Source organism: Tachypleus tridentatus, chromosome 1 (genome assembly GCF_004210375.1).
Source record: "Tachypleus tridentatus isolate NWPU-2018 chromosome 1, ASM421037v1, whole genome shotgun sequence".
Classification (NCBI taxonomy): Eukaryota; Metazoa; Arthropoda; class Merostomata; order Xiphosura; family Limulidae; genus Tachypleus; species Tachypleus tridentatus.
In genome coordinates this window covers 87451479-87466103 of record NC_134825.1, presented here as the reverse complement: position 1 = coordinate 87466103, position 14625 = coordinate 87451479, and the positions used below count along the sequence as shown (strand labels likewise).

At 34.4% G+C, this 14625-nt stretch overlaps 1 protein-coding gene across 7 annotated transcripts in view; it reads right to left on the bottom strand.

The window, feature by feature from the left end:
- Positions 1–14625, bottom strand: part of LOC143254899 (serine/threonine-protein kinase D3-like) — a 95635-nt gene that overhangs the window by 47976 nt on the left and 33034 nt on the right. The window contains exon 1 of one of the 7 annotated variants that reach the window (XM_076509831.1): positions 10447–10777. The exons of the other annotated variants lie outside the window; for them this stretch is intronic. Within the exon in view, the coding sequence (XP_076365946.1) occupies positions 10447–10512 (66 nt within the window). The 5' untranslated portion in view covers positions 10513–10777. Of the gene's footprint in view, positions 1–10446; positions 10778–14625 lie in introns of those variants that run through there. 7 annotated transcript variants of the gene reach the window in all.

Sequence of the window (14625 nt, the reverse complement as noted above, 5' to 3'; positions counted from 1 at the left end):
ACCACAGAATTTAATGATTGTATTTAAGACACCACCAGAAAATATGTCTGCCGCTGACAAGTTAGGAACCAGTGCTTATGTATGTAACATTCATTATCAATTCCTTCATTCTTCACTGTATCTGAGAAAATTCAAGTTCGAAGTGCACATCTCACAAACAGCTCAATTACGGAAACACAAACCTAAATGTATTTAAGCTTTTGGATACAATATTGTGAAATAATATTCCAGACAGAGCTTCAGTTACACCTTGTAGTGACCTTGGCTTCACTCAGGTATGCAAAATTGTTAGCGATATTCAAAGTTTGAATGCATGTGTACATATGAACCTTTTGTAAAAATGTTATTAACACAGCACTAAGAAAATATTCATGAGCAGAGTATTTATAATTTATCAGCTGGCACTCTCAAAGAAAAATTTCAGAAAAGAAAAAAAGGTGCGTCATGCATAAAACCGTGTTTCACAATAATTTCACAATGAAACTCAAGGATAAACTGAAAATACACATACAGTATAAACAATCTCCTTAGGCCAACACATCACCCTTAAAAGCAGCTCTTTAAAGGTACAACCACAACAAATCAGCTTCCCAAGAAAAACTACTAACCGACCCTGTTAAAAACTAAACAAGTAACTGATAATAAGATCAATATTTCTGGTGAACCTATTTAGCAAATAAGCTCATTAACTGACCCAATAAACTGTGCTTAAAAGGCTCTGTTAACGGAGGATTCGTGAAACAACACTCAACCTTGACCCCTTTTGATTGATTATTAAAATTCTTTGTAAATTCTGTAACGCTGGTATTGTTCTAGAAAAATAGTTCTTAACATAAGTGCAAAAGAAACTGAGGTCTTCACAAGTTGAGGGAAATCGGTTTAATTGATTTGCGATACTTAGGTACATAACAGAATCACAAATAAAGATTATTTTTTACTATTAAACTTATACGATTATAATGCTCAAAGTTTATATGGATGTTTGTATGTATATATAAATAAATGAGAGGTATTTACTGTAATCTATTAATGTGGCAGAATTGTCTTTAAGATTCGGCATTCAGTTGGTTTCTGATGAATGAAAATCGATATAATTTGTATCTCCTATCTTTCAACTCTTGTGTCACTTATGCCGGAACACTTGCATATACTGCAACAGACAGAGTTTAACATTTAATGCACAGACATACGTGAAGTGGGGCGGAATACAAATGACAACCATATTTATTTAAGTTAATTTCAACAATATTTTCATTTTCATCCTACTTTTCCTTTCCCAAAATGGGTCCGAAAGTCGTCTAGAGGAGTCATCTGTTTTAACTACTCGCACAACTATACAGCAGTTTGTTTGTTTTGAATTTCGAGCAAAGCTACACGAGAGCTATCTGCACCAGCTGTCCCTAATTTAGCAATGTAAAACCAGAGGGAAGGCAGCTAGTCATCACCAACCACCGCCAATTCTTGGGCTACTCTTTTACCAACAAACAGTGGAATTGACTGTCAAGTAATATCGCCCCAACGGCTGAGTCGAGTGCCTCAACCACCTAGCCATGCCGGGCCTGCAGTAGTTTGTTTTTAGTCAGCCAGTATACACTAAAATAATCTCTATCGTGACGTTAGTAAAACGTGTGCATACCATAAATCACGAAAAAATTTATGCATTCTGTAGACATGACATTTATATTTTAAAAGCAAGAAACAGAAATATTTTTGCACTTAATTTTGGTTTCATTTATTCTTGAAACGAAATACTTTCAGGAAAGCTGCGGAATTACCTATAGTTTAAACAATAAATTTGTTTCGCTGTTACTCTAAACTCAAACTGCATTCACTTATAAGTAAAGGGCTCTCTTGATGTCATAGATACAGGCAGCAAATAGCAAACAACCATAGAAACTGACCTTTTCTAGGTCAATTTATCTGTAATTCTGTTTCAATTGAAAAACTGCTAATTCTATTCTTCTCCAATTTATATAGAATATCTTTTCAGGTATTTTCGGGTACATTTTCTAAACTTTCACGCACTTTTTTTTTTACATGTAAACTCGCTTTGGTAAAAGTTATACATTATAATATAATTCTGTGGAGCTTATACTTGCTTAACGCTATTTCTGTGTCAAACCCTGAAATGAGGTTACACTCATTTCATGGGTCTATACAGACATGTACATATTAGTATGAGTTGGCGTTCTTTTTGCATATGTTTATTTACAATGATTTTTGACGTTGATAGTTAAGTATTGTGGGATACCTTACTAGGATTTTGATATGATATGTTTTAAATTTCGTGCAGAGTTACATGAGGGATATTTGCGCTAGCCGTACCTAATTTGGCAGTGAAAGACTAGATGGAAGGCAGCTAGTCATTACTAGCCATTGCCAATTCTTGGGATCCTCTTTTACTAATGAATAGTTGGATCGACCGTCATACTAGAATGGTCCCACAAAGGAAAAGGCAAGCATGCTTTGTGGGAAAGGGATTCGAACCCGCAACTACCTGGCCATGATCCTTTTTTCAAGCACGGAAATATTCTCGAAGCCTCCTCTTTACCCTATAAACCAATTAAAGTCAATGAGTGAAAGGAGAACCAGCTAACAAGTCATAAGCTTAAACGCACATATTTTATTTGTGCAAATAAATATTTGTTACTTGTATATTTATATTTCCTTTGCTATTGTGTTTGAAATTAAATCCCATTTAACATTTCCAAAAATTGCGTTTTGTTGATATTTCTAACCTCCTGAAGGACATCTGTACGTCTGAATACCACACAATGCCATAAACAGATTTTCAAAAGTTATAGTCATAAAATATATATCAATGGTTCTCAAACTTACTTTTTTGGCTCTTGATATATTTGTAAACATTGATGACCAATCGCGACTCAGTAAATAGCAAAAATAATCTTGTTTACTATTTGACACATTCTGACGACTAATTTTGGGTTGCGAACTATGGATTAAAAAACGTTAAAATACATATTTCCCCTTTTCGTTCCATACCTTAAATATCAAAACGTTAACCTATAATAGAATTAATTTTCTAATCGAAATGAGAGTGGTTGAGATTAACCTTACTAACGATACTTTACGGCAGAACAGTTGTGTACAAAAGGTTAGAAAACACACACACAAAATACAATGTCTTTGAACAAATACATGTGGGATCATCAAGAGTCTAAAGAGAATACAGATTACCCCAGATTCTGGCAATTCAGAGAAAAGTACAACCAAACAAGTCAAAGAATGACAGTAAAGTCACAATACGTCTCAATGAAAAAATATGGTACTGAACCTGTAAGTGTGCTTTTACTGGTGTATAAACAGATAAAAAAACAACAACACTTCTTCATTCATTTCTCTGTTGTTTATGTTGATCTAAAAATACAAGCAAAATATTTCTTGGTCATTTGTTACTATCTCGAGAATGACAAATGACTCTGAGATTACTCTTAGTGATTACGCGCTGCTGTTGAGTTTGTGGCTGACTAGAATTTCCACCCGTTTTTTGTTTTTCCTTCTGGTGGAATCTTGCATTAACTAAAAAAATCTTCCCTTTACATTTTGTTAAGTATAAGGAGATGTTTATGAGCAATTTTGTTTTTACTGTGATAGCGCATGTGAAACCGAGTGTGGTCAGCCTTAATCAATTTCGCCATTCTTACACAATCAAAGTCCAACAGGTGTAAAAATCCAATGCCAGTACGAACGTATTTTGATCACATATGTAAGGGAATTAATAATCACCATGTTGCATAGGTAGTCTAGCAAGAATCTCGACATGCGTGGAATAAGAATCACGTAACTGTTTTTTTTTTTCGTAAATATAATGTTTCAACAGAGGTTACAGCACCAATGCACCGTTTTCCTTGCATGTGTTTAATTGCGAGTAACACAGCCCAAGTTACTCCACAGTTAGAATGCTGCCATAACCTGTTTAAAAATCCAGTATAACAAGAAACTGAGGTTACATTAAAAGACAAGAAGATACACCAAATTATGCACCTAGAGCAGAGGGTTCAGCAAATGTAGTGTTAAAAGAAATTAAAATTCAAAAAGGTATAAAGGATTATAAAAATACCAATATTAGTGTAATGGGCTTCTGGGGGAAAACTACCTTTGGGAGGATTAAATCAATGTTGCTTCCCCGAAAAGAAGCAGAAGGCAGCCTGAAGGGGTTACCTGTTGTAACTACCCACACCTCTATGCACAAGTGTTCTCAATCAGTCAGTAGACACTAAAATGACTCTTTATGTCACAATTTCTACTGTCGTGGCGTTAGTAAAATGCAAGCCCGTCATCAATCACGAGAATTGTGTACTCAGCAAGCTACAACATAACGTGACATATGGATTTAAAATGCAAGGAATAAAAACATTCTGTTACTCTTAATTTTGGCTTTATTTGCTCTTGAAGCAGAACACACTTGAAGATATTGCGAAAGTACACCTAGTATGTATGCTGTCGACGGACCATGTCTTCTCCCTTAAAATGCAAAGTCAGTAATAATTACTAATTATTCAAACAACATTGGATTACATCTATCGTAACTGTTCTGGAGCTATAATTTATCATACGGTTAAATACTCAAACATACAAAGTGAACGTATAAACACGACGTGTTTAGGTAAACAAGTCATTTTAAATTTTTAATAACCTTGTATTCTTTTTTTTTTTTTTACTAGCCTGTCAAATCTGATCCAGGTACCCCCAACACTGTGGGAGAAGTTCGTGTAAAAACAAACTAAATTAAAACAATATGCAGTAATATAGGAAGATAAATATTTTACACTAAAGTAAAAGCGTATACATATCGTAGCTGTGAAAAAATACCCATTTTACAGGCGAACATTAAAGTAAAATACAAAAAAGTAAGCAAAAAAAGTCCCATTCAAATATTAAACAGATATTATAAACATCAACAGCATTTTTATTCAATATATGGACTTGACAGCTAGGTCTTACAGAGAGAGACCCCGAGGTTCAGGCACAGCCAGCCATACCTAATTTAGAACTTTGATCTGATGGAAAGCAACCGCCGTTTGAATGGCTACTTTTAACAAGATTGCGAGATTGATTGCTATGATTTGAATGCATTCATAACTAAAGTTCCGAGTGTGTTAGGCAGCACATCGAGGATCGAACGTTGGAATTTCCTACTGGTACGCTAAACAATGGACAACGCTCGGCCCTGTATTTGTACTGTACGCAATAATCATTTGTAGCAGAAATGATTTTTTTAATAAAAATAACAGGCAGTTGTTTTTTACTTTTCGGATGGTGATTCTGCTGTATCCTGTACAGTGGTCTTTTACTCATTTAACTTTAATGTTGTTAAATACGAGTAGGGAATGTGTTTGACGTCTAAGGCCCTCTTCAGTTAACGACAATCCTATATAGTTTTGCTGATACAACTTTAGAAGCCTGAGGCTGGGCCTTAGTTCCACATTATTCAAAAATGCAGAACGGAATTTTCCAAAGGTACTTTTTATTTTAACAAGGGCGGCACCAGCTTCTTCTCAGTGAGGGACCTATAATATTGAGCAAGTGAACCAACTTTAATAAACTGTAAGCATTTTTCACTGTGTGAGGGGCCTACAAGAGAGACTAAAGTAAATTGGGACAACAACCCCCATCCAGATAATCACAATCTTCAAGAATGTTTGCATTTTCCCTTTAAAAAACCTCTGATATTTCATGGATCCTAGATCTCATTAGGAACTGATCTCCCCCACCACCAATTAAATCTCAAATGGGGTTGCTGATTTGAGCATTTTACCTTCCAGCAACGAAACTTAGTAGATAAACTACACAAATCTTATTGATTGTTCTTCTGACTTGGTCCACGATGTATTAAATCAGTTACCCATTCGGCATTACATCAATCTCGTGTAAATCTTTTGCAAAACTTTAGAAAAAAATCAATAAATAGCACAAATAACGCTAGGCCCGGCATCGAGTCGTAATCCAAGTGTCGCGGGTTCGAATCCCCGTCACACCAAACGTGCTTGCCATTTCAGCCGTGGGGGCGTTATAATATGACGGTCAATCGCACTATTCGTTGATAAAAGAAAAGCCCAAGAGTTGGCAGTGGGTGGTGAAGACTAGCTGCCTTCCCTCTAGTTTTACACTGCTAAAATAGGGATGGCTAGTGAAGATAGCCCTCGTGTAGCTTTGCGCGAAATACAAAAACAAATAACGCAAATATGATTACATAAGTAGCAACTTTCAACTGATCATCCTTTTAATTCTCAAAGAACCTGAGAACACTCAGGTCGTAACATGTAGATAGACAGCTATGACTCCAAGAGTCAACGTCCACTAACACATACAAAAAATTTCCACATAGGGTTGAGTTCAGATAACATTTCATTATTTAGAAGTTTTATTGTTTTGTTGTTAAGCAAGTTTTCTCAACTTTTAAATATTTTTGTGTTGCGTTGATAGAATAGTTTTAGTTCATCAATACTTTTTGATTGATCGAATTACTTTTGTGGTTAATTATGTGAACATGAATACTAAAGCTGATTTTTCAACTCCTTCTCAACAAGAGCTGCTTGAGGTACGCACATGGCTTTTGTCATTAACGTTTGTTGATTCTGTCAAGACGCCACACTTTGCTTATCACGGCTGTGTGCAATTTGTGACACGTCTCCTTTTCTGGGTGGGCCGGGTATCTCAGACTACTTATTACAGTGTAACGAGAAAAGCTTGACTTGTCGAAACTAGTCAGGTATTTCTCATTTCTTTACTCATTTGTGCATTCTTATGCTGATATTTTATTACCATTTTTTATGAATTTCCAGAGTAATTATGTTTCTTTAAAAACTTCTAAACACACTGAAAATGAAAAGCGCAATATACATTTTGAAGCTAATGCACTCAATATACAAATATCACAAATGTGTACATTTAAGCTTAAATGCAAATAGTTCCACATAATTTCGATTTTAACAACTTGAGAAATGCACTTTTAGTTCAGTCATACTGAGGTAGTGTAACGATTATAAACAAAATAGTTACCAATTTAGTTTAAAAGACTTTTCAGAAACTTTAAATTATAAATACAACATCAGAACACAATTGTTACAAAGCATTTGACTGTAACAAATTAAAGGTTGAGTAGCGTTGCAATAAACGGTGTTTTCTGTCATATTCTCCCTTTATTTTATCACTCTCCGTTTCTTGGTATACAACTATCAACTACTGTGTAAAATAAGCGATAAAGGAATATATAGAAGGTTGAGTACATTATAATACAATATTTTGAACATGTTAATCAACAAGTCACACGATAATCAAAACCGATATACAATCACGAGGAACACAATATATTAGAACATTTTGACATTGTTTAACGCTACTCATAGGTAGCGTGCTACCAACAAAAATTGGTTGCTTTTGGAATGGGTGTGTAGCAGTATGCAACGTAAAGAAGATTGTTCACTATATATTTAAAAAGGGCTGGTATGGATAGAGAAGGCACTAATAGAGGAGAGAACAACGTTTCGACCTTCTTCGGTCATCAGGTTCACAAAGAAAGAAAGGGTTACTGACCGGTAGCTGACCACGTTTGAAGGCGGTTGTGTAATTGAGTGTAAAAATGTAGAGGGCGTGCTTAGATGTTGGGTATGTTTGTTAATATAAGTATAAAGGTGTTCCTTTGTATTGGTTTATTTTGGGCTTGAGTTGCTGTATAAGTAAGGCTTCTTTAATTTTGCGTCTGTTTATGTTTGTTTATTTAGTATTTAGGTTTTTTTAATGGTTATGTTATATTCATTTGATTTGCAATGTTCGAAAACGTGTGAAGGTAAATTTTTGTGTTTTTTGAATCTGGTTTCCATTTTTCTACCCAAATACTAAATAAAGAAACAAACATAAACGCAAAATTAAAGAAGCCTTACTTATATAATAACTCAAACCCAAAATAAACCAATACAAAGGAACACCTTTATACCTATATTAATAAAAGTATACAACATCTAAGCATGCCCTCTACATTCCTACACTCAATTACACAACCGCTGTGGTCAGCTACCGGTCAGTAACCTTTTCTTTCATTGTGAACGTGACGATGACCGAAGAAGGTCGAAACGTTGTTCGCTCCTCTATTAGTGCCTTCTCTACTCATACCAGCCGTTTTTAAATATATAATTTTATCGTCATCACGGATTAAGATTGTTCATTGTCTGGATAAACGAAACAAATCATGTATACACAAAGTGCTTCCACAATACATACAATAAAAAATAAGATCAACTGTGGTGACACTCGAAGAAACTACGTATACCTTGACAACAGTAAAGTGTCGTGTCATTTTCTACTTGTCAATAGCAAAAAAACACACCAAAGGTTGTACACAGCATGTCGCAAAATGTTTTTGAAAGAATTTGGCAGATCACCATTGGATATACACTGATTCAATTAAAATACATAATTTTTTATGCTGTATATTTGTATATTTGTAATTTTCAATCAATTGGTATTAATTCAGAAGTACGTATTACATTTACGTATATGTGGTCAGTGAAAAATGCAGACACTCTACACAAATAATCATCACGATGTTCCAGAGCTAAGGTTATTGTAATGAACATTCAAGCTCACTTATACTGGCTACCAGGCGACTGATTATGTGTTGGGGAATCCTCTGCAACTTATGCAATTTCTGGATCAGCTACTGTCTGTTTTGTGGTTTGAGGGAATCTTCTGGAGACGTTGTGGTTTAGCTCATCCCATAGGTGGTTCAATGGTGTTGAGGTCAGGTAAGTATGGTGTCCATGGCATTACGTCAACGTATCCTGCCTGGAGATATTCCATGGTGATATTTGCTGAATGTGGACGAACATTGTACTGCTGCAAAATAGTGACGTTACGGCTGTCTCTAAAGAAGGAAACCACATGAAGCCTTAAGACGTTGTTAAGTGGTTATCGTGCATTCAAGTTCCTCTCAATGACTACCAGAAGTGTTCTGTGGTTGTCTGAAACGCCTTACCTATACCAGACACGTTAACACTCGTCAGCCCTGTCAGTACAAACGCGTGACCCGTCTGTGAAGAGTACGGTATTCCAGTCTCTCTGGGTCCATCTGTTATGCTGCATATACCACAGTGGCTATGTATTGAAGTGACGTTCAGGCCTCTGTCAGGTCAAGACCCTCGTGATGTAGGTGACAATGTACTGTCAGACAGTGGTCAAGTAATCCTGGTGAATCACGTCCAATCTTACTACCAGTCAGAAATTTGTCACGCAGGTGCATCAGATGGATGGCTTATCTTGACGTTGTATAGTGACGTGTTGCTGTCTTTGACGCTGTCGGTCATCAACTAAGTCTGTCAAACTGTGGCGCTTAACCAGCCTTGTAATAGTCGACTGATTGCATCCCATTCTCTGTGCAACATTTTGATGGCTCGCATTCCCTTCCAGCATACCGATATCGTGGTATTCTGTAGTTACTATATCAAACGTATTCAGGTTGCGCAATATATAGTCCTCATTTCCCACCCATACACGCATCCGCTTGACAATGCCCACCATAAATGGGCTGATTTTGCATATGGTGATCAGGAATCAATGAAACATACCAAAAGTGTAAAGAAGTGGTCATTTCGCACTGGCCGGGCCTCAGGAGTTAGATTGCCTGTATTACGAAGAAATACTGGCTTTGTGAGGAAACAAGGCCAACCAGTTATGGTTTTCATGATTCTTTTGGGTAAGTTGGATTTCTTTTCTACTAGATCGTGAAACCTTTCAAAAATTCGCTTTCTTTATTAAGTCTGAGAGTAACTTTAGTTTGCAGTACATAGGAAAAGGAAAGTAAAATCATCCACTCTCCATAGATCCACCAGTGGGTGTACTAATACAAGATTTCCAGTCGTCCTGTCGTTTACCTCAGATAATGAAATTGGTATTCAGGCTATTCTATAGGAACATATAGCGTCCAAGTCGTAGGCCTGCGAATTTCTATGTGAATTACTAAGTTACATTTAAATTATATTCGTATATAGTTCAGTGTTTTACAAAACATTATAATGTTTTAGCTTGATAAATTTCTTCCAGTTTTCGTTATGCAGAATATAAATATCACTGATGAGGTATGAGAACAAAACACAGATTTTGCCAGACAAACGAAACTAAAAACAAAACAAAATAACAACAAGTACTGCTCATTAAGACTCAGTGGTTAAGTTTTGCTTATCAATTCGGTTTTACTCACAAACAACTTATCCCCTTTTCACCAGCCGAACTTCTTGGGTAAGCTGTATATACGGGTAATATATCACAACAAAAATATAAAATATTTTAAAATTTTCATTGGAATATTATTAAATTTCAAATATAGATCTGTTGCAAAGTTTGCTTTACATCTATAATAAAATAAACAAATAAATAAAACATTGAAACTGTACTTTTTAAGGCACCGAATAGGGTAAATAATATACTAACTTTCCGCCATATTCTTTTCCGTTGATAAGACAGACACTCTGGAAAACCGACCGAACAGCTGATCATAATAAGTCGCCGCGAACAGATGCTTGATTAGAGAGCGTTCCTTGATCCAGGCGACAGTAGAACTTACCGTTGTTTGTTACAACAAATGCCTATAACATTACCACGGACTAAATCACGTGCTACAGGTAAAGCTTTATTTTTATTTCAGTAGCACCCAGAGCCACCACTCTCCGAATGTTTCGATAACCGGGCTAAGGCCAACAGCGTTTATTGCCATACTTAAATACCATATATTGGCCGCCACTTGACCCTGTCTTTTACCACGGCGATCTTTTGCTTACTTCCTGTATAAAAGGAGGAATAGGTTCGGTTTATTTTTACTATTTTCACTCTGTCTGTTATTTAGCACGCTCCGTCTAGACGAGGCATGTGTTATGTGCGTGAAACGAATATTGTACGGTTCACTTTTACTATTTTATTGACAGGGCTAATCCAGTTTGTCTAGACTGAGTCTTACTCACTCCTGTTTCCTCGACCGTAGAATAAAGTCATGTAGCAGATATAATACCAAATCACTTGTGTGTATACAAAGTAAAACATATTCAGTTAACATAAAGGACAACAGACGATACCTACTCTAACTTTACTTTCCTTAGACACCTGCCCCTTTGCTTACAGGCTATTAGGTAGTCCCTTTTCAAAGTGATAAAGAAAAAAGAAAACTAATTTAATATATTACATTTGAAAACCATATGGTCCTTGTACAAACTATTTTAGCTTCTTAGTCTTTTATACCATCTTAGTGGGAGGTGGAAATCCGATGGAGTATTGTTGTTGATTACGTCAGTCACGTGTCAGTTCACAATGTAACCGAGGCATTATTGGTTCTAATTTTTCTGCTTTTAAATTAAAATGTTTGTTTTAAAGCTAAACACAAAGCTACACAATGGGCTATCTGCGCTCAGTTTCTAGAGTTGTCATACTGCTGTGCCACTGGATAAAAAAATTAAAAAGAAAATCCAGCACAGGTCCGATTCCCATATCCGGGAAACCGACAGAAATTAAGCATTGCATATAACAAGATTAAATATCACTGTATACGGTTTACTAAAATAAAGTTCTATACTAGCTTCTTGTGAATTTCACCTAATAAAAACTGGGTTAGCAAGTTGGTTAGTTGAATAAGGAAAACTTGATCAAATACATTAAAATCTATATTAAATATCGTAAATATTCGCGTATTAGCACAGAATTGTTTCTACTCGTTTTTAAGCCACTGAATCTCCCCTTTGCTTATAGGTGAGTCCTGGAATCACACCCTTGCTACCGAACTTCAAAATCACCGAGTGTGCAATCCAAACAACAAAATCTGTATTTTTTTTATTATCAGAGATTAATATTTCTGACATTTTTACATATTTTGTAAATATATAAATTTCCTTTTCATCTGTTGAAACCTTTACAGGTGAGTGACGTTATATCATCCTGTATTATCATTAAGCAGTTTCATTAAACCAACAGCATATATGAAAAAGATAGTTGTTTAATATGACTATTCACATTATTTATTATGATACACATCATCAAAATGATGGCGCTTTATACAGTTTTCTTGTTAAGTGAAAAAAGCTACATAATGGACTATATATGTTGTCACATACAGCAGTGGTTTTGTTACTGCCAGAGTGCTGAAGACGAACATGTAATTTTTTTTTCTATTTTATATAACTTTATTTGTTAAATAGCGAGCTTTTCAATCCTACAATGTTTTGTGAAGTTGATTTTAAGCTTTTTAATTAGTTTAAAATTGTTACAAGTAGTAATTAATTATGATTTTTCAATATTTGTAATTGTGTCCAAAATAAACCCTAGAAACTTAAAATGTAATGTCTATTTAGGCTGGGTTATAATTATTAAAGCATGTATTAGTTACTATCTAATAATGTTTATGATGTCATAAAGCTCCATCAAAGTACTTGGATGTCTTGGGCTTTGACCACTTTTTGCGATAAACCACTCTAATGTTTTGAAACAGAACTTGACTCGGCATATCAGTGGAGTTGGGAGATGTCAGAATATAAAATGAAACAATTGAAATCATATCAAATCCAGTATACATAGTTGATTTAAAAACAATAAATATATGACCAATATTTCTTTTCACTGGTCAAATATTCAACCTTGATTGAAAATACACAGACATTAATTAATTGGTTGAAAGCACTACCACAAACATTAGTTAACAACCTAAGAGCACCCTACAATAGACATTAATTAACATGCTGAGAGTACTACCACAATTGACATTCATTAATAGGATGAGAATACTACCAAAACAGACATTCTTTAACAGTGAGAGTACTATCATTATAGACATTTATTACTAAGGTAAGAGCACTACCATGACAAACATTAATGTGTTAACAGTACTACCATGATTGATATTCATTAACAGGTTGAGAGCTTTAAAAATAATTGTTAAGAAACTGAAGACAATTGCTAACTATGAAAGAGATCTAACCTTTTTATCATATAAAGCACATAAATTCCACATTTGTATTTAAACAGCAACTTTCAAATCTGTATTCAAGCCCAATTACCAAACACAAATATTTGTGTCAGTTATTAACTATGGGTAACATACATCACATGCACAATTTTTAAACACAAAAAAATAACACCCTAAAACAACACGAAAAATAAAAAAAACACCACATTTGAAATATATCCTTTAATACATACAACACACACATCAACCATAAAATAAAATTTTGACACATGCACATTCAAACCATGTGCAAGAACTACATGATATACTAAATCTGACACCTACACCACCAACATCAATTACATACTGATTACATGATAACAGCGTGTGTGTGTGTGTGTATGCAAGTACTATAGTATTACAAACATAATGCTTAATATACTCACAAAAATGAGAATAGTTTCTGCTCATATACTAACAACTATTCATCAATAAATGTACCTCTTCAATGAACAGAAACACAAAGGCTATAGAGCTATATATCACATTTGGTGAGAATCAGTCCAGCACTTTCCCAGTTTTATGCAGACACAACACGTACAGAAGACAGAGGCCTTCAGAGGTAACAAAGGAGGGTTCTACCAAACAATTTACAACTGTTTATTTTCCAACTTCTTGAGTAAATATCCTAATTTCTAATGTAGCTTTATACAATTTCTCTAAGGGTTCCTCAACACAAACTCATTTACTATTACAATACAAAATTGTCAATGTATCTTATAATTTAATTGGTTTTTGTTGTATGAATAAACATTTTAAAATGATAAGGTAACAGAGGACTTTCCACAAGCTGTTTTCATTTTATTCTTTACAAAAGATGTTAGCATAATGCACAAAAGCAAAGTTTAAAACCTTTACTAATTATATAATAAATAATTCTCCTTATTTTCTCTCTACTTTGTAGTCAATTCCCACTAATCCAAGACATAAGTTTTATCAAATGCACATGACCTGAGGTATAATTATGTGAAAAATGCCTTATGACCAACCCAACTTTTAATTTATTATTTTGGTAACCTTTATATAGTCATAATGATAAATTATAACTTTTCTTTTGCAATACAGCATTTACTGATTATCTTTATAATCATGCAAATTTTTTTCAGATAAACACATGGTCGCTTTTTGATATCCCTGGTTCACATCATGGTTTAGAAACTAGTACGAAAGGCAACTACATGAACAAGTCTAAATTTTATGTCAATGTAGCTTCTTCATGTACTTTATTTTCAGTTCAAGTTTTTTGCTGGTTCAAGCCCAAATACATTTAATTTTACTGCAAGTAATCTAGAAAATATTAAATTAAACCCATAAAAATGTAAGAGTTCTTCAGAACATAACTCTATAAATAATTATATGCCCAATTTCTTTTTTATAAAATAACAAGTTAGTGCAACAGGCTTAAGTTTCATTAATTGAGATCATAATTAGAGCAGTTTTAAAACTAAGAGTAAACTTATGAGTTGATTGAAAGATATTTGTTTGAAAACAATGGAGCTTCAAAAGTGATAAGTAGGATTTAAGAACTGTTATATAATTAATAAAGTTATTAATAAAAATTAATAAAGTTATTTGACACCTTTAAAACTGTACAGTATATCACACTTGTTCTTCCCTTTGTTTGT